General features: G+C 60.9%; 1 protein-coding gene across 1 annotated transcript in view; it reads left to right on the forward strand.

Annotated features, from left to right (window-relative positions):
* ADAMTSL2 (ADAMTS like 2) overlaps positions 1-24,389 on the forward strand; it is a 33,405-nt gene that overhangs the window by 2,254 nt on the left and 6,762 nt on the right. The window contains exons 4-14 of the mRNA XM_027104095.1: positions 501-643; positions 1,462-1,537; positions 2,684-2,786; positions 3,299-3,444; positions 3,578-3,701; positions 6,422-6,502; positions 8,850-9,025; positions 13,723-14,071; positions 15,487-15,859; positions 20,727-20,970; positions 21,347-21,465. Coding sequence (XP_026959896.1) covers positions 501-643; positions 1,462-1,537; positions 2,684-2,786; positions 3,299-3,444; positions 3,578-3,701; positions 6,422-6,502; positions 8,850-9,025; positions 13,723-14,071; positions 15,487-15,859; positions 20,727-20,970; positions 21,347-21,465 — 1,934 coding nt within the window. The remainder of the gene's footprint in view (positions 1-500; positions 644-1,461; positions 1,538-2,683; positions 2,787-3,298; positions 3,445-3,577; positions 3,702-6,421; positions 6,503-8,849; positions 9,026-13,722; positions 14,072-15,486; positions 15,860-20,726; positions 20,971-21,346; positions 21,466-24,389) is intronic.

Below are 24,389 nucleotides of genomic sequence, written 5' to 3' on the forward strand. Positions count from 1 at the left end.
AGGGCTGGGTGGCAGACATGGGGCAGGGGTCCGGGGGTCCTGGAGTGCCTTCCCAGATCCCCTCCCGCTCCCAGGAACGTGCCTTACAAGCCAGTGAGGCCAGCCCCTGAGTGCGGGGCTCCGGCCGCTCCAGAGTCCTTGCTGATTCGGCAGGACAGGGGCTGACTGCTCACCTTCTGAGAGAAGCCCCGGAGTGTGGCGTGTGGACGGGCAGGTTTGGGTCCCGCAGAGCCCAGGCTGCTCGGGGAAAAGAAAGGATGGTTAGGTTCAGCCTCAGGATCCTGCCAAGCTCCCAGGATGTTCCAGATCCCCAGATGGGGCAGGACCCGAGGCCCACGGCTCCCTGGGAGGTCCCCCAGCGACCGCCCTGGAGATCTGAGCCTAGGCTTCGAGCAACCCACCCAGGGGGCTGTGTCCTCCTGTCCAGGGCACGGGGACGGCAGGCCCGTCCGGCCAGGTGCTCCAGCCTCCTTCTAACTGTCGTGGGGCCTCTCACCCAGGACAACAGCCCAACATCCAACAGCCTGGAGGCGGGCACCGATGCCACCGCCTACTGGTGGGGAGAGTGGACCAAGTGGACGGCGTGTTCCCGCAGCTGCGGGGCTGGGGTGACGTCCCAGGAGCGGCACTGCCTGCAGCAGAGGTGCGGGGCTTGAGCACGTGGCCCTGAGGGGCTGGCGTGAAAGTGGGGCCGCCTGCACGGGAAAGGGAGGCCTGGGAGGTGGGGGGGTCTCGGGCTGGGAGAGGGGTCTTCTGTTTGAGGCTGTACAGGCCGGGTGAGCAAGTCAGTCTTTTCATTGGCCTCCGTTGGGGACGTGGCTTCTGTTGGGTCCCAGGCGACAGCGTCCTGGGGTTCGTCCTGCTCCCTTTCCAGGGCTCTTTCAGTGAGGGGTCAGGCCCACCCTGGGTTTCTCTTCTGAAGACCTGAGTTGAATAAACATGGGGAAGCATAAGGTGCAGTGGTTACTGTTGGCCAGACCTGGGTTCAAATCTTGCCTCGGCCACTTCCTAGCTGTGTGACCTTGGGCAAGTCACTTAACCTCTCTGAGCGTCCGTTTCCTCATTTGTGGCGTGGAGATTATGCTCGAGTCCACCTGACATTTCTGAGAATACAAGAGACAGTGTGTGTGCATGCACTGCAGCACAGGGCCCACACATGGTAAATGTTGTTATTTTATTACTAACTCTGTGTCCTGAGACCCTCTGCTGTGTGCTGGGGACAGAGAGGTGAACTGGCTCTCACCCCTCCCCCTGAAGAAGGGGCTAAGGAACACCCTCAAACTACCTGAATACCTGTGACGTGAGAGGGCTCTGGTGCAGCAGCGGGGCTTGAGTGGGGAGGAAGGAGGCCTCAGTCAGAGGAATCAGAGCAGGCTCGGGGGCAGCGTGGTGGAGGAGTAGCCCAGAGGCCGCCCAGGAGCAGAAGCAGGGTCAGGGCTGCAGCCCGTGTCCTCCCGCCAGGAGGACGTCTGTCATGGGCACTGGGAACCGGACCTGCACGGGCACGTCCAAGAGGTACCAGCTCTGCAGAGTACAGGTGAGGCTCCGCCAGCCGGGACCCCCTCCCCCATCCCCCTTCTCTGGCAGGTCTCAGGGCAGCTTCCCGGTGGCCCTGGGCCCTCTGGACACTCTGTCCAGGGCCTGCCACTTACACCCTGTTGAAGAGAAGGGTGGTGAGGGCCTCCGGGCTCAGAATCCCCCCTTCCGGCATCAAATCAAATTTGTGGTGCCCACCACGGGCTGCGGGCACCTGAGGGGAAAAGGACCCACTTCTGCTGGCGGAACTCCAGCATGACCTCAAGGTCTGGGGTCTAGGGGCGCACGCGGCCCCCGCGCTCAGCGTGAAGCCTGCTCGCGGGTCTCCCCGGGGGACTGGGGTCACCGGCATCCCCCCGTGCGCCCGCCTCTGCTCTCTGCGCCCTCAGCAGCGAAACCTTCTCTGTCAGTCGCGTGCTGCACCGAGGTGGCCGGGTCTGGGCAGGAGGTGCTGACTCTGGCTCACCCTCCGGTCACCTCTCGACGGGGCCAAAGCCAATCTGAACCGGACCCCCTGGACGGGGGGCAGGGCAGAGAGCTGATGCTGTGCGTGTCCCCATGTCCCTGCGTCCACGTGTCTGTGTGGGCACACGGGGGGAGTTAGGGGCTGGAGGGAGGCGAGCGGCCATGACCTCTGTGCTGGCCTCGCTGGTCAGCTGCCCTCCTGACGTGAGCTCGGGAGGGAGCCCTGGCCCAGTTCGGCTTCTGGCCGCGGCGTGAGCAGCTGGGCCCCGCACAGGCCCCTCCCCTCTGCCCCACGGGCCCCTCTTCTGCGAAGTCAGGCCCATGCAGTCAGTGCCCGTGTCCCAGGCACTGTGGCTATGGCTGCGGACACGCAGACGGGCTCCTGCCCGAGGATGCGGGGCGCGTGGGGACCCCGCGCGAGCACTGCCGAGGCCGGTGTCCCTGCCGCTCCATGTGCGGCCGGGGAGAAGGCCGGGGCGGTGGGGCTGAAAGGATCCAGCCCAGAGCACGGGGAGGGCCAGCACACGTGGGTGCTGGAGGCTTGGTCCTCCCTCCCTCCTTCCAGAGAGCCCGAGAGACGGAGAGCACGGAGGAGAGCCACTTCCTGCTCTGCCTGGACAAAAATGCTTTTGTCGGGCCGAGTCCCTCCCAGAGCCTCCCGCCCTGTCTTCCCGCTTCCCAGGAGTGTCCGCCGGACGGGAGGAGCTTCCGCGAGGAGCAGTGCATCTCCTTCAATTCCCGTGTGTACAACGGGCGGACGCACCAGTGGAAGCCGCTCTATCCCGGTACTGTGGCCCTGGGCCACCCAGCAGGGAATTCTCTGGCAGGATCTATACCTGAGGGTCACTTCCTGGGGCCTGTGGGAGGGAATGTCCTCGTCCAGTGGGTAGGCAGGTGGGGAAACAGGCCCAGAGGTGGCGGGGGGTGGGTCTCGTCCAAGGTCATAAGAAGTTCAGGCGGCAGCGTAAATGACTTGGCCTCTCCCGCTCACCGGGTAAGTGCAGGGTCCCCAGGACCGGCAGCCCAGGGCCATCAAGTCGGCTCAGACCTCCTGCAGAGGGGACACTGCCCCCCACTCACAGGGCGGCAGAGGCTGGACTTCCAGAGCCTGGGCTGGGCCAGATCACCTGCATCTTGGTCCGTTTCTGCCACTGAGACCCCAGGCAAGTTCTTTCCATTCTCCAGGCCTCCGTTTCCCCATCTGTGCCATGAAAGAAGGGCCGTCTCAGTGTGGGGGAGGGGAGGTCCCTGACCCTGGCCCCCGCCAGCCGCCCTGAGACCCTGTCTCCCCCATCAGATGACTATGTGCACATCTCCAGCAAGCCGTGCGACCTGCACTGCACCACCGTGGATGGCCAGCGCCAACTCATGGTCCCCGCCCGCGACGGCACGTCCTGCAAGCTTGCCGACCTGCGAGGGGTCTGCGTGTCTGGAAAATGTGAGGTTGTTCAACATTGTAGCAGAAGTACCACCGGTCTCCTTGCGCCGGCCGCCCACCTGTCCACCCAGGCAGTGGCGGCCCCGGGGCCCGGGCCTCAGCGCCCTCCCAGCAGCCTCTCCACCTCCCTTCCTGCAGCCCATCGGCTGTGACGGGGTGCTCTTCTCCACCCACACGCTGGACAAGTGTGGCGTCTGCCAGGGGGACGGAAGCAGCTGCACCCACGTGACAGGCAACTACCGCAAGGGGAACACCCACCTGGGTAAGAGCCCCTGCCGCTCTGGGTCCAGGGCCCGTGGGATCCTGCCGCCGGCTGCTAAGTGACTGTGCAGGGTCCTTCCCCTCCTGGGCGCCCCGATCCTCCACCCAGGCCCAGCAGGGCTGGCCAGTGGCTCTGTAAGGCCCCCATTGGCTACAGGAAGAGCAGCAGCTCTGTGTTGAGCACCTGCTGGATACCAGGTGCCGCAGTGCTCACAGGGATTGGGGACCACATCTGACCCAAGCGCAGCCTTCAGGGAGATGTTAATACCATCCTTAAAAGGGGGAAACTGAGGCACGCGTTCCGTCCTTACCGCTGATATGAGATTGAGGTCTGGGCGCACAGATGCTGGGGCCTAAGCTCTCAAACCCTAGTTTCAAGGTCTGAAGCGGTGCCCAGGCTCCCGCCAGCTCCGCGCCGGCCGCAGCACAGAGCCAGCCCTCCTGGGGGTTGGGGGAGGGGCGGGCAGGGGGTCTGTGCCTGTGACAGGACTTTGCACTTTTGGAAGGATATTGCTTCTAATACTCAGTCTTGAACTGAATACATTCCTGGGTCTCAGTTAATGCTTGTGGGATTAAACTGGGTTATCACAGCCTGCAGACTGGGAAAGGCAGGGCAGCTTGAAACCCATTTGACAGATGGGGAAATTGAGGCCCAGGGTGGGAATTGCCGGCTCGAGGTCCCTCAGTGAGGCCAGGTGCGTCTGGACTAGAGCCAACCCCTCGAGAGCCCCCAAGGACCTGGCTGTCGGGACCCCCACGTGTCCTGGAGGTGGAGGGGACGGACACTTTCGGAGTTAGAGTTACAGGGCTTGGACGAGAGACCCAGGGATGGACATGCCGACTGAGGAGAGGCAGGGTGAGGACAGGAGGGGTGTCTTTAGCGGAAGCCCAGCCGGGCAGGGGTCTGAGTAAGGCAGGGCGAGCGCAGTGGGCAGAGGCCGCTTTCTTCAGAGGCCTAGCCGTGGGAGGGCGCGGGCAAAGACATCGCGCCTTTCCTCCCTTCCGTTCACAAACCTGCTTTTGGGACCTTCCGCCAGATGCTGGGGCGTCGAGCTGGCAGAGGCAGGGTTCAGAGGGTGCGTCTCTTTCTGAGCGCCTCCTGGGTGCCAGGTGCGGCAGTAAGGTTCATGCCCGCGTGGAGCTCTCAGCTTGGGGGCCTGGGGCTGACCCTTACCCAAGCCCACCTATAACTCTACCAAGTGCGCTGCACGGAGCCAAGTGCAGCATGGTTAACTCGCTCCCAGCTCTTGACTCTGGGTGGGGACTACCACTGTTGTCATTTACAGATGTGGAAACAGAGAGGTTAAGAAACTGGGTTCAAGTCACACAGCCAGAAGAGGCAGAGGTGGGTGTGAACGCAGACAGCCTGCTCCCGGGTCTGTGGTCCTAAGCGGTGACCCACGTGCTCCCCTGGTAGATGTGTGCGAGGTAGCCGTGGTGAAGAATCTCGGAGCTGGGCGCTCATTTAAAAACGAACACATATAAACCTTCATTTAAGTAAATGATATTTAAGCAGAGTCATCATTTCCTGATCGTTTTACCTCTATAACTCTTGTGTCTGTCAGCTGGAAATACTAGGGCAGCAGGTAAACGACTGTGTCCCTTTTCCCGACTCTGCGCCCAGCGACACAAGCTGGCAGCTTGACATCGGCCACAGTGGGTGGAAGCGCTTGTCCTCCGGAAATCGGCCGATACTGCAGGTCACAGCTGCTCCTGTCCTCCTGCCAAGAGAGCCAGTGGTTAGGCGTTTAGGGGCTCCCCGCGGGCCGGAAGGACCAGCTCAGGGTCTTCAGGGGGCCGTAAATGGGGGCGGCCGGCAGGAGCGGCTCACCTGGCAGGCGGGCCCACGTGCCCCTCGGGTGACTTGGGCATCAACCCCAGCAAACCTGACTCGAGAAGCCCCTCACCACCCTCTCCCAGACGGCTTTTCACTCTGAGGGCTTTAAAACAACCTCCCTCCTTCTCCCAGCAAACCCTCTACCACCTGCTGGCAGCACGGTCCCTTCCTCAGACCTCTGCCCCCCAAGACCCTTGGTCCCTTTGTGGGGGGCTCTGTGAGGGTCTCCGTGGCTGCCACCCCACCTGACTGGGGCCTTCGATGACAGGCCCTGAGCTGGGGCCTCGTACTTTCTCATTTACACCTTTGAATGTAGCAAGCCTTTAAAATCAACGTGATGGTATGACAACGTGGGTTTCTAAAATAGCACCGGTGATGACGTCCTCAGGGCCGGGCTCTGTGCTACCCAGAATCTCCTCCGTCATCTAGAGTGGGGGCCGTCATCCCTGTACAGGCGAGAAAACTGAGGCCCAAGGGCTGCAGCAGCCTGCTCAGGGTCACCTTGGTGGTAGTGGCAGAGCAGGGCCCACGTATGTTGACTCCAGCAGACTTATGGTCCCTGTGGCCTGTGGCGTGCCTCAGAAGGAACAGGGCAGGTACCAGGGAGCATCTCCCGCAGCCTTGGTAGGAAAGCGTCTCGGAAGCGGGGAATGCTGGGGCCGTGCCGGAGCGGTGGGTCAGCTCTCCCGCGGCAGGGCGTGTTCCGCCAGGTCCTGGACTTGCCTCTTGGGCCCCAGGTGCACAGCTCTGGCAGCGGGGAGGGGCTGCCCTTAGACGCTGCCCCTCACACGCCAGGAGTGCAGGAGGGTGGTGGCTGCCGTCCTGCAGTCGAGAGGCAGTGGCCACAGCCGGCCTGCTGCTCACCGTTGTTCCGTGTCCCCCAGGTTACTCTCTGGTGACCCACATCCCGGCCGGTGCCCGAGACATCCAGATTGTGGAGCGGAAGAAGTCTGCGGACGTCCTAGGTGTGTATGTGGGGCCTGGGTGGCGTCACAGGGGCTTGTGGTTTCGCATGGGGTGAAATGTGTGGGTTCTGTGTGGACAGGGGACACTTGACCTTGGGTCCCTTCTTGCAGGAGAGGGATGGCCCCAGAAGCCAGAGTTTGACCTGGGTGGGTGCATGTGTGTAGCATGTGGCGGCGGTGGTGGGGGTGTCGTAGGGAAGCTGACCTCACCCCCATGTGTGCAGAGGTGTTGCACTCAGAGTTGCTTAATAATGGAGTGGGTCATGACTCAGGTAGTGAGTTCCCCGTCCCTGGAGGGCAAGGCACAGGCAAAAGCTGGAGGTGCTGGCGGCGGCCTCTCTGCTCCCCCCGCTGCCCCCCCAGGTCCGAGGAGTGAGACTCTGGGGCTGAGAAGGTTGAGGCAGAGCGAGAAGGAGTAGGTGGCCAGTCTGAGGCCAAGGGTGACGAGAAGCAGGGGTGGGATTCAAACTCCCATTTGGGGCCCTCGAGTTGATGTTTTGGCCACTGGACTGTCTCTGGTGGGAAGCTGGATTCAGGAGGGGTCCTTGAGGATTGTGGAGTCATTGGCATGGTGACTGAGGCGGTGAGGCCCCACGTTGGTGACAATTTCTGGAAGGGCTCCCTGTGCAGTGGGAAGTTGGCGGGGCAGTGCACCTTGTCTGCACCCCAGGGGAGCCCCTTCTGGCCGAGGAGGGCAGATACTGACATCTGTGAGCCGATCTGCGCAGGGCAGGTGGGGGACCCGGGCAGGGCTCACCTCCCTTCCTCTCAGGGCAGCTTCTCGGGGGCCAGGGCTGGTGGGGCGCGACAACCCTTCTAAGGGGACGCAGGGCTGGAGGGTGGGCCTTTGCTAAAGGTCCTCAAGGTTGAGCTCAGCACGGGCTCTCGGCCCTTCAGGCCCCGGGGCCCCAGTGCCTGGGGTCCTGAGCCCCAGCCCCCAGCCGGCCGGCCTGCACGTTCCAGGCCCCAGCCCCTGCGGCCCGAGCACGGGGGCCAGGCCTCTGCCAGGCCGGTTGCTCTGTGGCCCGCTGGGAGGGTGGTGAGGCCAGGAAACACCGTGTTCCCAGAGCTGGCTGCAAAGCCATCGTTCTTGAAACAGACGCATGGAAATACCAAGGGCAGCCTCCGAGCACTGGGAAAGCCACAGGAAGGAAGGTCGTTACTGTCAGGAAACAGGTTTGGACTCGGGCCAGGGATTTAACCCTGTGCACAGACCCGGCCCGTCCGTGTCCCCCTCGCCCAGCTCCCGCTCTTGTCCCCGTTAGTTTTCAGCGTCGCCACATGGAGGGTGTTTTTCCAGCAGACGCGTCCTCCTTGCTGCGTCTGCCTGATAATAAATTAACCGCCCGTCTCCTCCGCTTGGAGTTGCATCAGAAGCTTTGGAAGCTGGACTCTTCCCCACCTTCGGGCTAGTTCCTGGCACGGGCTCTAAAGAAACCCTCTGGAAGACACACTGTCCCCGAGGTGGAGCCCCGCCCCACGGCCCCGGGCCTCCCAGGGAGGGCCAGCCGTCCCGCCTCTGGACAGATGTCCCAGCCCATTGCGGGGGCCGCACGTGCGTTCCCGCTGTCTGGGCGTCATCGCGCTCCAGTTCTGGGAGTGGATGTCCTTCTGAAGTCCTTGGTTCCAAGCGTCCACCGGCACCCCGCCTCAGAGAGAGGCTGACTGGGAGCCACCCCGGGGGCAGTGGGCCGATCCGGCCCACGGTCACCCGGGTCCCCCGGTCTGGGCGGCAGAATGTCATGCTCCCAGCGAGAGCACGGAACTGGTCAGCTTGGGGTCGGGTAGGGCCTGCTGGGGCCGCTGGGACAGGGCTGCAGTGCTGCTCGGCCTGGGCCCTGGTGGGGCACTACAGTCCCCTCCCCGTGTCGGGGGAGGGGAAGCTGGGGGTGCCAAGTCAGCCCGGCTCACATGGGGAAGTCTGCAGCAGAGCCAGGCACGGTGACCCGGCCCCAACCTGGCGGACACCTGCTGTCCAGCGTGTGTCTCGACCTGGCCGCTTGGTCCCTATGCTTTACCTCACCTCTCAGCCCCAGGCCCTTTGGGGGCGGCAGGAACGGCAGGACCGAGTGGGCCCTGGGCCAGCCACCCTCAGTCATCCAGACAAGCCCTTGTTTATTTTAGGCTGATAGGAAGGAGGGCCCACATCTCCCTGGCCAGGGCCACATGCCGTGTGCAAACAGAGAGTCCCACTCCCACGACGTGCAGTTTCCTGTCTTTGGGTGTTTGGGGAGGGTCGCAGGGATCCACAGTTTGGCCAGAGGCCCCGAGTGCGAGGTCCTGCCCCCCACCCCATCCCCACTCCGGCCGCTCCGGCTCAGGTGACCAGGCAGCTGTGCCCTTTCAGCTCTTGCAGATGAAGCCGGCTACTACTTCTTCAATGGCAACTTCAAGGTGGACAGCCCCAAGAACTTCAACATCGCCGGCACCGTGGTCAAGTACAGGCGGCCCATGGACGTGTACGAGACGGGAATCGAGTACATCGTGGCGCAGGGGCCCACCAACCAGGGCCTGAACGTCATGGTGCGTGGGCCGCGGCTCCGGGGCTTCCCCAGAAGCCGGCAGCAGGCAGGGGGCTTCTGGGCCAGCGCCTCCACGCATCTCGGGGTGGGCCTCATTCCTTCAGTCCCTCATTCACTCACTGAGTCACTCCCTCGACCCAGCCCTCACTCAGATTTTCATTCCTTCACTAGTCTCCCATTGACTCATTAATTCATTTACCTGTTCACTTGTTCACCCAAGCACCTGCTGACTCACACTCTCACTTGTGTGACCCTCCTCTCCCCTCCCTCCCTCCCTCCTTCCTTCCTTCCTTCCCTCCTTCCTTCCTTCCTTCCCTCTGTTAGCACCCCTGGAGGATGTGCACAGCAGGAGGTTCTGTGCAGGGCATCAGGAACTGTGTGGGGAGATGAGGACAGAAGGCTGGATGGGGTAGAGGGATGCAGGACCCACTCCCCACTCCACAGGTTGGGGTTCAAGCCCCCCATGGAGTTCCCTACCCTCAGCCCCATGGACACTGTGGCATTCCTGCCAGGTCCTTGATGCTGAGGGACCATGGCGGTGCTTGTCACGGCTGTCCCCCTGATGCTGCACCCAGCATGCTCATGGCTTCTGGGGGAAGTGCGTGGGGCGTGAGCAGAGGGCAAGAGAGTTTGGCTTGCTATGGCCAGCTTGCCGGGACTTTTCCCGTGGCTACTGTCTAGAAATGAACGGCATTGCCGCTTGGTGCCCCAGATCTGAAATGGCAGAGGAATTATCACCGAAATCAGGTGATGTCAAGAGGCTCTTGGAGGCCTGCCGGCTTTCATGGAGGCTGACGGATATGGTGGGGACAGAGACCACCCACCTGACCAATGCCAGAGCCTGGCCCATGGCAGGTGGCAAAGACGTTCTGTCTCTCACCCGTTTGTTTCGTGCCCCTCCCAGGGTGGGCGCCCTGTAGTGTGCCTTAACAGGTGGTCCAGAGACCTTCACATGTTACGTCTCCGCCACTGATCCAACTGCGCGTGCCTTCTCCAGACCTCCTCATGCCCGATCTTAAAGTCTTTTCCATCCAGGCTCCCGGCCAAGCCAAGTGCACTGCCCACGAGTCAGGATTTATTCTTACTTAGGGCCACTCTGCCTTCCAAACAGATTGGGTGACCACCTTACTGTACGGCCTGAAGCCCTCTGGGAGGATTTTCCTTCACAGCAATCCCATCTTCAGCTCGCACCCCCCGACCAAGCTGCCGCAGCTCAGAGCCAAGTGTTGCCATGTCGCTCCTCTCTGTCTTCACCCTAAGGGTGCTCCGTGCAGCCGTAGCTGTGAGCTGAGAGAGGGACGCTGGTACCGGAGTCCCGGATGCTGGGAGGCTGGGTCTCCCGCTCTTCTGTCCCTCTAGCCCTGGACTGCTGCTGGTCCCTCCTGACCCCGTAACTTAACGGGGTTGAGAGACCTCATGTTATAACGTTCGGCTCTAGCTGCGTGGGTCACTTGATGTCCTGCGGTCAAAGGGTCATCTCTAGTAGGGTCTGATAGCACACCGGGAGGTTTTTGCAAATAACGTCTATTTATTTTAGGTGATATGGCCTTCCTCTAGAACACTAGGGGTCTACGTTATCATTTTCTTAGCAAAGTTTGCCAGAAACGCCACAGTCCATCTTTCCCCACCACGGACACCTTTACTACTGCAGGGGCTGCTGGGTATTACAGCCCAGGTGGTGGGCTGCTTGCATCACAGCCTGGGCCTCCTGCAGAGCCCTTTCTCCTCAGGACCCCACTCAAGGCAAATCCAGTATATGGATTGGACCAATATTCCCTGATGCGGAAATGTTGTTTCCTAAATTCTTCACGATTGGGGGCATGAGATATGATGTTTCCCTTTATTTTCAAGGAGATGTCTTGTGCTGCCCTAGGCTATTGGACCCTGAGATTGTCACTGATGTGGGGCCAGTCTTCACAGGGGTTAATCTCCGATCCTCTGGAATACGGATGTTATACCAAGGCCTCCAGTGCCCCTTCCTGCTCATCAGGTCTGATAAACATGATGTCGTCAATGTAGTGGACCAATGTCATGTTCTGTAGGACGGTCCAGACCCGTTTGTACCGTGTTATGACGGGAAGCGGGAGTCAACCATAGCTCTGGGTCAGAGCTCTAAATGTATGAAACAGAGCGCTTCTGCTTCTCCTTCCTGATGGGGGTAGAAAAGAATTTGCCAGATGGTCAACTTGAGGGCATGTTAATCTGCTCTAGAAAGATGCCACATCTGTCCCAAAGCTGCAACTGGGGCTACAGCTCGGTTGAGTTTGCAGGAATCCACTGTCACCCTCCTGGATCTGTCTTGCTTTTGTAGGGGCCAAACTGTTGAATGAAATGGGGGCTATGATGGGGTCAGCACGCCTGCATCCTTTAGGTCTTTGCGCGGCGCTAATCTCTGTGTTTTCCCCCCCAGGATGCAATATGGTTTCTGATTTACTCCCCGCCCAGGTCAAGCAGCCAACAGGAGAGTTCTGCTGACTCCCAGTTATGCGTTTGGGGGCTGGGTGAGCCTTAGATCCAGCGGATAGACTGTCAACCAGACCTGGGCCTTGTTTGGGCCATTACTTGTCATCCACGTGCCCTCACCGTAACAGGGACAGTAATGATGCTTTGGGTCCCTGGTTAACAATGACACCTTGAACCCTGGTCCCACAATGTCTACCCGTTTCTCCACTGAGCAGCTCACCAAGTAAATAGCTGTGGGCTCTTCGGTGGAAGAACCGGGGGAATCATGGCCATATCAACCAGTTGGGGATCATTCTTCCTGGGGACCTGGCTATTCCATCCTCCAGCAGATTCTGGGTCTGAAACGTGGTCCAGGAAACTGGGCAGCGACTGTGACGTTTATGTGGCAGCTGTCGTCTGCTTTGCGGTCATCCACCCGCGATTTCTTCTGATCATACAGGTTGAGAAGAACCTTTGCTGGGCCCATGCATTTGTCCCCTAGGAGTCCTTTGTTCTGTCAGCCGTGTCCAAATGCTCAAGCTCCCTGGCTACCGTGTCAACCTCATTGCTCGTTACAGTACCTGAGCCCCCTTGTCCGATCACCATGGACAGTTCAGCTCTGTACTGGCATCTCCTGCCACCGGCCCTGGCCTAGGAGGACACCCACCACCATCCCTCTAGGTGTCCCTCTGAGTGACGTGGGTGACCCTTCACCATCACGCTTCCTTTCACTGTGGCGGCCGGAACGTCCTCCAGGGGATCCTGCAGAAAATAGTCACCTGGTGGCTTTTCCAGCCTTTTCCTCCCTCTTCCGTCGTCTGCCATGGTGGTGTCAGCACGGGTCCTCCCCTTAGTGTGTTGGCCTCACCTTCCCGGGGTGCTTGCGAGCGTGGTCCCTCCTCCATCCTGAGCCGGGGCTCCCACAGGAGGGACTCCCCCCATCCAGGCTCAGCTTCTGCCGTCTGCCGCGGCTGGTTCTGCAGGGTCGTTGCCGATGGCCCCGTCTCCCCCGAGCAGCCCCAGGGCTCCCCTGAGTAGGTGAAGAGGGCGCTTAACGTGAGCCATCAGCCAGGTGGCCCTGGGAGGTGGTGGGCAAGGCCCTCCGGGAGGCAGAGGTCTCCGTGCGATCTTCAGGCGAGGGCCAGATGCTGGCCTTAACAGTGAGGAATGGCCACTTTTTAGGCTCAAAGATTCAGGGGAGTCTGAGATTTCAAAATTTTTAAGCAGATTGACTCAGACCCCCACGCCCCAAGTCTCCTCCCGGTCGGGCTCTTGGCGAGGTGGAGAAGCCAACATGCCCCGGCTCGCTGACGTTCTTCCACCTTTTCTGGCCCTGCTGGAGGACATGCGAGTCTCTGTGTAACACCTAGGAGGTAACGCTCTGGCTTGGCCTTAGGTTGGAGGTTTGGTGGTGATGTCACCCTAGCCTTTCACTGTCTATCTCCAAAGCGCCACATTCCGAAGACCTTTCTCCTTTCTCAAGGTACACCCCAAGCCCAGCCAACTCCCAACACTTGAGTCATGGCGCCCAAAGCACGTTTTCTTCCTCTGATGTCTCATTCCAGCCTGACACCTGGGGGGATCTCAGGGGTCCATGCACCGCCAGGGAGGGCTCGCGTCACCGCTGCTGGCGGGGGATCCCGCTCCAAACTCCCATTTGAGAGCTGCTTCCTGGGGCTTCTGACACCAGCTGACTTAGGTGGCGTCCCTCGAAAGACCCGCGAGCACTCAGTCGGGGGAGCAGGACAGTCAGGGGGGAAAGCTGGGGGGCGACGCAGCCTCGACAGAAACCTCAGCCCATCCCCCAGTCAGCTCTGATGCTGGGACGGTCCTCAGGGGCCTGGGCCCTGGTACTTGCGCTCGGCTGGCAGTGGGGGGCTCCGGGGGGAAGGTGGTGGGGACGGTGCACTCCTATAACTTGGGATTTCTGGCACGTGGTGATAGTAAAATGCAGGTTGGGTTTTAATTAATTTTATTACCTTTAAAACATTATCTGCACCCCGCGCACCCTTCACTCCCTGTGCCTGGGGCCACGCATAGCCTTGGGTGGGCGTGGCAGCGTTCTTCGGTCAAGGGTGAGTCCCTGGGAAGGACTCGGCTGCAGGCCGCCGCAGGAAAGCCTTCTGCAGCTCAGGGACAGGAGTCTTCTGTCCTCAAGGGGCTTGTGGGCCGCGGGCCGCAGCAGCCGCTCCAGGCTGGTGGGGAAGGGGCTGGGGTGAGGGGGGGCTTGGAATCCCACCTCTTCTCCTCCCCCAGGTGTGGAACCAGAACGGCAAAAGCCCTTCCATCACCTTCGAGTACACGCTGCTGCAGCCGCCGCACGCCCACCGCATCCAGCCCGTCTACTACAGCTTCTCGGAGCCCACCGCAGACAGCACGGAGAGCCAGGAGCTGGACGGGGCTGGGCTGGTGGGCTTCCTTCAGCACAACGGCTCCCTCTACGGCCAGGCCTCCTCGGAGCAGCTGGGCCTGGACAACCGACTGTTCGGCCACCGGGGCCCGGGGATCGAGCTGGGTCTGAGCAAAGGCCAGGAGACCAACGAGGTGTGCGCGCAGGCCAGCGGCAGGGCCTGCGAGGGGCCCCCCAGGGGCAAGGGCTTCCGAGGTAACCAGGAGGAGGGGCGGGGTGGGGCGGGGCTTCCCAGGGAGAGGGGCCTCGGGTGAAGGGTCTTCAGAACCCGGCACCTGCAGAAGAGGGTGACAGAGGGGCCGGTTCCGTGCAGGCTGACCGGGCAGGCCCAGGGCCGGCCCTTAGCAGACATCCTCTGCACATACCTTCCTCCAGGTGGGTATGGTTATCCCCATTTGACAGGTGGGGAGACTGAGGCTTAGAGGGAGGGGTCTTGCCTGTGTCACACAGTCCACCACGGAGGAGCTGGGGGCAAATCCAGGATGGTCCGGCCCCGTAGCCCGTGCTCTCACTCATTCAGTGGAGACAGACAGACAGACAACATAGCGCGCGAGGTGTGACCAGAACTCTGGGAGGGAATGACGGGCAGCTGAGGGGCACAGGGAGGACCTCGAGTTCTTGGAGAGGGTGACCCCTGACCTGAGGGCTCCAGAGCAAGTACGGGTTAGCCAGGGGAGGGCATAGGAGAGGGGCGGGGGTGAGGGGCCCAGCGAGGGCCAGCCTGGCGGGACAGGCTCCAGGGGAGGTGCAGCTGAAGACGCAGCGGTGGGTCACAGTCCCTGACCCCCGCTGCCAGCTTGGCTGTACTCCTGAGGGCCGTGGAGTGACACGTCGGGGCTGGGCTGGACCATCAGCCCTGCTGAGGGGTGGAGGTAGAGCAGACTTGAGGAGACTCCCCTCACTGACTTGGGGGCAAGTTTCCAAGACCCTGAGAGTCTTCAAGTAGGAAACACTTTAGAGGCGGTGTTCGTTCCCTGGGGCTCCTGCAGCAAACTCCCACCAACCGGGCGGCTTAAAACCTCAGAAACGTATTCTCTCCCCGTTCTGGAGGCCAGAAGTCTATGGAATAAAGTCAAGGTGTCGGCAGGGCTGTGCTCCCTCTGGAGGCTCCAGGGGAGGGTCCTTCCCGCCGCTTCCAGCTCCCGGCGGCGCAGGCGTCCCTTGGCTTGTGGCCGCATCGCTGCAGACTCTGCTCTGTCTTCACACGGCTTCTCCTCTGCGTCCGTGTGTCTCTGCGTGTTCTCTTCTTAAAAGGACAGCAGGCGTTGCAGTTATAGGGTCCGTGACGATCTCACCTGGAGATCTGTATGTCTGTGAAGGTCTTATTTCCACATAAGCTCACATTCTGAGGTTCGGGGCAGATGTGGATTTTGGGGAAACCCTATCCAACCCACTGCAGGGGTCAAGCAGGCTCCCCAACAGGAGGTTGTCCAGGCCGGCTTGCGAGCCTCCGCCGGGCGACCTGTGTCCGCTCATCGGGCAGAAACCTGCCTCTGGACGCTTCCCGGTTCAGGTCTTTGCTGCAGCCCCCCTGCTCCGCCCCTGCCCAGGGCAGCCCTTGCCCCGCCACAAGGGGGCACTGGAGGTTGAGCCACCCATCTCCCCTGTAGACGGCAACGCCACCGGGACGGCTCATGCGGGACACCAGGATGACCAAGAGACCGGCGCCCATTTTACCTCCCAGGAGCTCCTCTCGGCCAACGCCATCTCCGACCAGCTCCTGGACACGGACTCCGACTCCAGGGAGGTCCCCCTCAATGAGACCAGCAACAGCATCTTTGCACAGGGCGCCCCGAGGGGCTCCCCGGCCGACAGCCTCTACGTCGAGTACGAGGAGAACGAGGGAGCCGGTGCTTACCTGCTCAACGGGTCCTACCTGGAGCTGAGCACTGACAGAGTGGCCAACACCTCCTCCGAGGCCCCGTTCCCCAACGCCAGTGCCAGCCTCCCTGCCTTGGCTGGGAACAGGACGCAGAAAGCCAGGTAGGAGGCAACTCCCCAGTCCTCTCTGGGGGCTGCCGGGTGAGGGCCGGGACGGAGGTAGGTGGGAGAGAGCCGCCCCCGCCCAGGGCCCCCCCCCGCCTCACCCCGCGGATCTGAGCAGGGGGTCAGAGGCCTGGGTTTTAGCATCTTTTCCACAAGTTAGGTCCACGGGCTAAAGCTGGTGCCGAGTGCCCACGTGTGATGTGATCCCAGGAACTGGGGGGCAGAGGGGGAAGAGGTGAACGGTTCTGAGCACTTGGGGCTAAGTGTTCCGTGTGCACAGAGACATGTTCTCATCACAAACAGCCTTAGGTTCAGGGAGGGGTATTGGGCTCAGAGAGGAGGTAAGTGACGTCCTTAGGGCTCAGAGACTGGAGGCTTGGGGTCTTTGGGTTCTCGGTCTGGACGCTCACTGCACATGTGGTCGCTGTGCGTAAGGTGGGACAGCTCTCGCGGGAGACCATAATGTTCCCCGAAGGTGGGGTGGCTCGGGACAACCTTCCCTGCTGGCCAGGGAGGAGACTGGGGGACGGTTCAGTGGGGTCCCCAGCCAGGGACCAGGCCCCAAGTCAGGCACTAGGAACAAGGCCTTCTTCTGTGGGGCTGGAGCTGCCCTGGGACGGGCCGTGGGAGAGAGTCCAGAGCGAAGGACACGCTGGGGAGGCCTGGACAGTCACACTTGGGGACACCTGAGTCGTGGCTGGCCCTGGAGGAGTCTGAGGCCAGGAGCCTCCCCGGGTTGGGATCAGCTGGGATCAGGGTGGCTCCAGGCCTCCACTATCCCTACTAGAGGACAATTCCCTGGGCCGATGATGACTCCCCTGTTCTCCAGGCTAGCAGGGCAGCGAGGCTGGTTTAAACAGACCGAGCCAGGCTCAGCACCCCTGGTGGCGAGTGGGGACTGAAGGCAGGAACAAGCCCCCCGTTTTTTTTTTTTTTAATTAATTAATTAATTAATTAAAAAATTTTTGGCTGTGTTGGGTCTTCGTTGCTGCACACGGACTTTCTCTAGCTGCGGCGAGCGGGGGCTACTCTTCGTGCGGTGCACAGGCTTCTCACTGCGGTGGCTTCTTTTGTTGCGGAGCATGGGCTCTAGGCACGCGGGCTTCAGTAGTTGTGGCACGCGGGCTCAGTAGTTGTGGCTCGCAGACTCTAGAGCACAGGCTCGGGCTTAGTTCCCCTGTGGCATGTGGGGTCTTCCTGGACCAGGGATCGAACCCGTGTCCCCTGAACTGGCAGGCGGATTCTTAACCACTGCGTCACCAGGGAAGTCCAAGTGCACTGGGTTTTAGTTTATCTTGTTTTCTGAGGACCCACCCAAACCCCTTGGCCTTAGACACCAAGCCAGTGGAACCCTAGCCAGGGCTGAGGATGCAGAGGCGGGCGTCCTTGGGGAATTGAGTTTGATGGAAGATTTGGGGTTCACTCTTGAGGTGAGGCGAGTGGAGATGACTCTCTCACCCTTCCCTGGGGATGAGAGCAGGGAAGCTGGGCCCCTGAGCCCCCAGGAGGTGCCCCCCTCTTTTCTCAAGCTGTTTTCCGAGGCCCCATGAGATACCCAGGGCACATCCGGGGCAATCCCGAGGCTCTGGGTGGAATTCTTTGCAAATGTGGCCAGAGTGGGAGGTCTGGAGCCTTCTGCGGCTGCCCTTCTTCCCATAGGGTCCATCTAGGCCATCTGCTTGCCTGGCCCGGCTTCAGAATGCAGGGAGTGGGCCTTGGGGGTGTGTGGCATCCAGCGGCCGGAAGGGCGAGACAGGCTCTGAGTCTGGAGGGGGGGGGGCGCAGAATCAGCCTGTACTTGCTGTTGTGATCCGGGGCCAGTTACTCAGGGCTCTTCTCACCCCCAGGGCTGGCCAGAGGATTGAGTTCCATCTGGTACTGAAGCGCTGAAGGCACCTAGTGAGGACCCAGCAAACGGGAAAGATCTGAACACACTGAGCCTCGGGGTGGGGGAGGGGCCTTTCTGGGACCACGAGCCCGTGCGAGGAAGGCCGCCCATCTCACGGTCAGGGTCCCTCCGTGAACGGGCTTACCGGGGGGCACACAGGCTGCTGTTTAATTTGGCTTCAGGCCTGGAAAGTGCCAGTGGGTCTCCATCCCAACCCTCTCCCCTCCCCGCCCCGTCCCCATGGGACCTGGACCCATCGGTGACCCTCTCTGGTCCTCAGTTCCCCATCCCTGAGCGAGGGGCTTGTCAGACAATGCTTCAGGGCCCGCCGGTCGGGCGCTCAAGGATTCTTAAGCCAGGTCATGGCACAAGATTTTGGGTCCTTAGGTCACATTATAAAGAATGTCTCCTGCCCCATCCCAGTTGACTCCCACCCCACCCCTGGGCCCTAAGGGGAATGATTGGGTTTCCAGTGCCATGTGGGATGCAGGAACCAGTACAGTGATGGTCATTACTCAGAAAGTCCTGACGTGGGGAGATGGGCGGCTCCCCCACCAGCTGCTTCAAAGTACACCGTGGACCAGAGGCCAAAGATGGTCTCTGGAGATAAAGGGCTGAGGGAGGTGGCGGGGTGGAGGGGGGTGGGGGAACCGCCAGGACAAAATAGCCCTGTCGCAGCGAGTTGTCCAAACACAGGAAGTCGCGTCTGCTCAGAGAGGGCGAAATCAAAGGGGCAGCCCAGAAAGGAAAGGTTATTTTCACCTTCTCAGAACAGCCCCGAACAATCAAGGGACGCCCCGACACCAGACGCTGGCGTTGGGAACAAGCGTCCGAGACACAGAGACACAGGGTCCCCGTCTCAGCCTGGATCAGGGGTGGCGGGGGTGGCGGGGAAGCAAAGCACTTTATGAGCCGTTTATAAACACGCATGGCGGTCCTGGGGAAAGGGTCCAGACGCGGGATCCGAGGCATCGCAGGGCTGAGGTGGTCCGAGCCTTTCGGATCAGAGGGTACTACCTTCCTTCCAGATGGAGGCGGGTGGAGGGTTGGTGGTTTCAGCGATTTCCTGGGTGTTTTTCTCCCCAGGGCCCCACTTCCGAGAACAGAGTCTTTCAGGCGTTGCACTGTTGTGCAAATACACGTTTCGAGAGGCGGGACAGGCGCCCATGCGGTGCTGCCACGAGCAGTGCCATGTGGGCAGCCCCCCCAAAAATACCTTTGGTGCTTAAAACCCGAAGGGTTATTTTGAACCGCTTGCTGTCTCTCCAGAATGAGTCACGCTGCCTGCTGGCCCAGGAGGGTGTAATTAGATAAAGATGGCTTCTCCATGGGTGGGGTGGCCGGGCAGGGGTTGGATCTTTTCATCCCCTTTTGTTCTTGGGGAGAATTTAAAGCTGTGGAAAGGAGGGTGGGGGACCCAATCAGCACATTTCAGAATCAGGCTCTTCCTCCCCGGGGAGGTTCCATGGGTCCCGTGTTCTGAGATGCTTGGATCTTGGGTGGGTGGAGCGCCCCATCTTAAAGTTCCCGCTCACTTTTAAGGAGGAAAGAGGGAGGACCTTCCCCTTCCCCCGTATGTGTGGAAAGGCTGGGGCAGGCTCCCGGTGGGGACGCCACCAGGTGAGGGGTCCCGGCCGCCCGCCTGTGGCCGGCTGCCCTCGGCTTTCCCCTCCCTCTCCTCACTCTCCCTCCTTCCTGGGTTAACGAAGCCGCATCAGTAAATTCGTTACTTGAGGTCCGTGGGTAGACTATTTCCTGGTTCTCAGAGCACGATGTGTCTTCAGGGCAACATTTATGCAAAAGTAAAGTGTAAGAGCCGTTCTCATCCACTTGTGAAATTCCAGAAGTTGGAAGACAAACGGTAAACTCCCAGTTGAATCCAAACCAATGTCTCTATCACAGAATTGACTGGAAGGCCTTTTAGAATGGATGCCCTGCAACCCTCGTGTAAGCCTGACCTCCGGGGTGACAGAAAGCCCCAGGGAAAGGACCTGCGAGTGTGCTCTGTGAGAGGGTCTGAGCTTAGGGCGGTCTTCAGTCAGCCCCTCTGGGCAGGAAGGGAAGTGGAGCTGGGCGGTGGGGTCTCAGGGACGTGCCGTCCCCCGGGCCATGGGACCACGTCCCCTTTGCCGGCTCTGGGGGTGGCAGGGCTCCACGGGCCGCATTCAGACCCAGCCGTCTGCATCTCAGAGCAGATGCCCGGGCTCTGGGAGCTGCCGCCACCTCCCTCTGCCCCTGCCGAGTCCAAAACGAGCCTGCACGTTGGATACGGAGGTTGGGCCCCAGCACACCGACTGGTTCAAAGAAGCAAACAGTCCTAACAATAGTTGGCTGGGCCGTCTGAGTTCCGGCCAAGAATCCTAGCCCGTCGCTGGCGGGGACCCAGCCCGGCGTTCCCTGGCACAGCAGCCCTTGCAGACCTGGGCAGAGGCGTCTGGAGGGGACGCGGCCACTCCCCCGTCTGCAGCTGAGCTTTTCTATTTTGATCGTCGGAGGCCCAATGGCTAGTGTGCCCCATTCAGTCAGAATCCCAGCTGAGGGAGGCCGTGGGAGAGAATTCTTGCACCTTCGCAGCACACCAGGTGCTTCTCCGGTCCCTTCCCGGGGACAGGGCAGGAGGAATCTGCACGACCCTGCTAGAAGGTGAGAGCGAGAAGGCTGTGTGTGTGGAAGGAGCAACTGCGATGCTGGGGAGCCCCAGATTCTTCACCCCCCAGCCCCCGAAGGTGCTCTGACGGCTGCAGGCCAGTGAGCTCAGACAGTCATTAAGATGGAAAATGCCAACGTCCGTTCCTTCCTACAACCCGCCGCCCCGTGGGCGCCGCTTCCCTTGTCTCTGTTCTAGACGGTGGGCACTGGGACCCCGACAGGTGGCGATTCTGCCTGGAGCTCAGGACAGGTCCACAACCACACCCCACGGATGAGAACATATCCTCCCGTGAAACTCACCCCCTTCTCTGCTTCACCTGCTTTCAGGACCAGGCCCAAGACGCGCAAGCACGGCGTGAGTCCCGCGGACATGTACCGGTGGAAGCTCTCGTCCCACGAGCCCTGCAGCTCCACCTGCACCACAGGTACCCGTGACGGGTGCCGAAGGGCGGCACCTGCTGAGCCCACCTCGCCGGTGGGTGCGAGTCCGGGCTTCGGAGCCCATGCACCTGCTTGTAGCCCCCAGTTGCCCACAGGGAGCTTATCTAGCAGTTTCCTGACCCACGAGGCAGTGCGATGAGGTGGGAGTTTGGATGTCCTTGTGCTTACGATGTGCTGGACCACGGTAAGGCCCAGCCGCTGGGGGTTATGCAGCCCCCCAAGGCTCCCTCGTCATTCTTCATATCACACCTTGTTAGAACAAACATCCTGGTTAAAAAGTAAGAAATCTCAGGTGGTCAGAATTTTACTTTTGCTCACAGCAAATGTAGGAGGGGGAAAGAGACCCACGTGGTCTGTGGCAGAGGGAACTGTTGGGATTCTAGGACCTCGTCCAGGGAGGAAGCAGGAGGGGAACAGAGACCCCCGGGGTTGCCTGGGCAGATAGACACGTGGAGTTAGTAAGTGTCTGAACCTATGTCTGCTCACGTGGCTGGGTGCCACCACAGCAAGCTTCTGGCTTACAGCCCAGGGCCTGGGGCTCCATCTGCCGCCAGCTCTGGTCCCCTCCCCCTGGGGACTGCTGCAAGGTCAGATGCCAGACCCAGGTCCGGGACCTGTGGCAAATGTAGGGAGACCCCGGGTGCCGCCTTATGTATACCTGCGACTTCGTGTGTGGGTTTGGGCAAGACGAGTTACTGCCACTCAAAATGTATGATCCCCCGACCCTGCCCTTGCACTCCCACCCCAGCTGGCCAGAGCTCTGGATGTCCCCTGCGTGCTCTGGCCAGTGTGGAAGAATTAGCAAGCCACCGACTGGAGCCCGGGCAACCGGTGGTCTGGGCGTGGTCACACCTCCTGCAGCCCTGGTTGGCATCTCAGGAGGAGGGCCCGAGGGAGGACCTGGGGAGGGGGCCCCGCAGGGCTCTGAAAGGACCACAGGCTCTCCGTCTTGGGCTGGAATCTGGGGCCCCCTCCTTTTACATGCCCCTCCTCCCCCAGCAGGGCACGGGACAGGCTGAGTTTGGCCCCCTGATATTCTGGAGGGCGCGAGGTGGGCTTTGTGGGGTATGTGGTGAACGCTTGGGATGCGCTATTTGGTCCACCACACCCCATGCCCTCGGCAAACTGCTTAATCTCTCCACGACTCAACTTTCTACCTGTAAAACGGGATGTCCGCCTTTCCAAGCGTGGTTACAGGGCTAGACACGAAACGAGAAGTAAGTTGTCGTGGCCAAAGCTGACCTAGCGGGCGCCACGGCCAGCACTGCTGCTGCTGGTCTCGGGAGAGGACAGGGCTGAGTGCTGGGATGGGTGCGGGAGGAGCCTGCCTTGAGAGCCTGCTCCCCAAGGGCAGGGTCCTCTTCTGAATCGGGAGCCCCGATGTCATCCCCACGCACGCCGGGATTGTCACAGACCACGTGACTGGGAGCGTCTCCTGTTCCTCCCGGACACATCGCTGCCCGGGGAGGTGACGTCGCTTGAGATCCCTCCAGGACGAAGCAGCCTCTGTGGCGAGGGGCCTGAGCCTGGCCCTGGGTGAAAGATGGTCCCCAGGGAGGTCACAGCACCATCTCTCCATGCCCACAGAGTGGCCAGGCAGGGTATGGGCAGACCTGCCCTGGGTGGCCCGAGGCGCAAAGTAGGACGAAAGAAGAAAGGAAGTGAGAAAGACAGATTTGGGCTCTGCTGAAAGGAAGCGCTCTCCTTTAGACGAGCCTGTCCGGGACTGGCATGAAAGGCCCCGACGCGGAGTGGGCTCCCCATCACTGCAGAGGCACCAAGCTGGGCATGGGTGGCGCTCAGCAGAAGTGGTGGAGTCGGGTCCCTGCTGAACGGGACCTCCGTGGCCGGCTCTCCTCCAAATCCCACCGTACCGGGCGCCGAGGCCGGGCCGGCGTTGGGGGCAGGGGTGGTTTACAGCAGCTCTCCTGTGTCTGTGAACTTCAGCCATGGCAGCAAGCAATCTTTCCTTTCCTTAAAGACGCTCCTGGGAGCGGTAGAAATGTAGGTGAATCAGTTTGGACTCTTAGCTGGAGCCTCAAGTGATGATTTCCAGCTGTTCTTGGCACCTCCTGGGCGCAGGCTGAGGGGAGTGGAGCGGGCGGGCCCCGAGCTCACGCACCTCAGGCAGAGCAGGCCCACCCAGCCGGGTGTCGGGCTTCTCTGCGCCTTTCATTGAGAGGAAGGGCTTGGTCTGAAAGGGCTCAGTAAGAAGGTTTGAACAGCACCGCGTTCAAGACTGATGTAGGGAGGTGGGTGTCCAGACGACTGGCGCTCTGACTGCCCCGCGTCCCTGGGGGGCTCCTCTGAGCAGCACGCTGAGGCCCAGAGAGTCTGACAGCGCTCACGTCACCCCCACCCCACCAGCGAGAGACTGGGCTGGGACCAGCATTCCCGTCTCTCTTGATCAGGACCTGCTGTGTTTCCACTCGATGACGAGGAGGGAATGAATAATCAGGCACTTGCCGAGGGTCTGCAAGTCCCTAAACTTGGACCTCCCTGGGCCCCAGAGCTGGTGTCTCTGAGGCCTGGAACACTCTGAACAGACCTGGCCAGGAAGCCAGTCTCCCCCTCAGCGACGGCGAAAGACGACACAGCCCAGCGCTGGCGGAGAGGCACCAGTGATTGCAACCTGGCTCGGCCCTTACGGAAAAAAAGAAAAAATCCCCACGTGGGCTGCTTCCCAGGCTGTTTCGTTCCGTCCAGGGCTGGGGCTTGGAGAGGCAGGAGCCGCCGGCTTTCAGACACGCGCCGCTGGGAAGGGAGCGCAAGGTGGCTGGGGCCCTTGGTTTACGGGGAAATCAATTTCCCTCTGGGGGAAGGGTGACCCCAGTGAGGAGGGTTCCGTTCCCTCCATCATTCAGGAAGGCTGGGTCCCTCTCTCTCTCTCTCTCTCTCTCACACACACACACACACACACACACACTCACACACACACACACACACACACACCAGTAATAACAACCACCACAAACCCTAACCTCACCTGGGGACTTCACCAATGTTAACCCCATGTTAACACTCTCCCTGAGTCATCCTGGCCCTTTGGCAGGGACCCACCCACTGTGTAGTGACTTTGGCCCACGTGCCAGCTCGGTACCGAGCACGGGGTGCAGGGGAGGAAGACCAGAGAAGCAGAAGGTGGAGCTGGGGGTCAAGGAATTAATAATTTTAGTTGAGGGCTGGCCCTTTACATACTGTCCCCCGATGGGATTTATAGAGTACCAGGTATTTAATCACAATAATGATTAAAGAAAGTTTAAGAGGGAGTTTGATAAGGACTAGGGCGTGCCATGGAAGGGCAGGGAGGATCTGAAGATCTAATATAACATCTGAGGAGTCTGCAAAGGGCTGGAATGGTTAGATTATCCATGCATCCACCCATCCATCCACCCACCCATCCATCCATCCATCCATCCATCCACCCACCCATCCACCCATCCATCCATCCACCCACCCATCTACCCACCATCCACCCATCCATCCATCCATCCATCCACCCACCCGTCCACCCACCCATCCATCCATCCATCCATCCACCCACCCATC

This window comes from Aethalodelphis obliquidens, unplaced genomic scaffold (assembly GCF_003676395.1).
Source record: "Aethalodelphis obliquidens isolate GAN/ISIS:26980383/991018 unplaced genomic scaffold, ASM367639v1 scaffold7, whole genome shotgun sequence".
Lineage (NCBI taxonomy): Eukaryota > Metazoa > Chordata > Mammalia > Artiodactyla > Delphinidae > Aethalodelphis > Aethalodelphis obliquidens.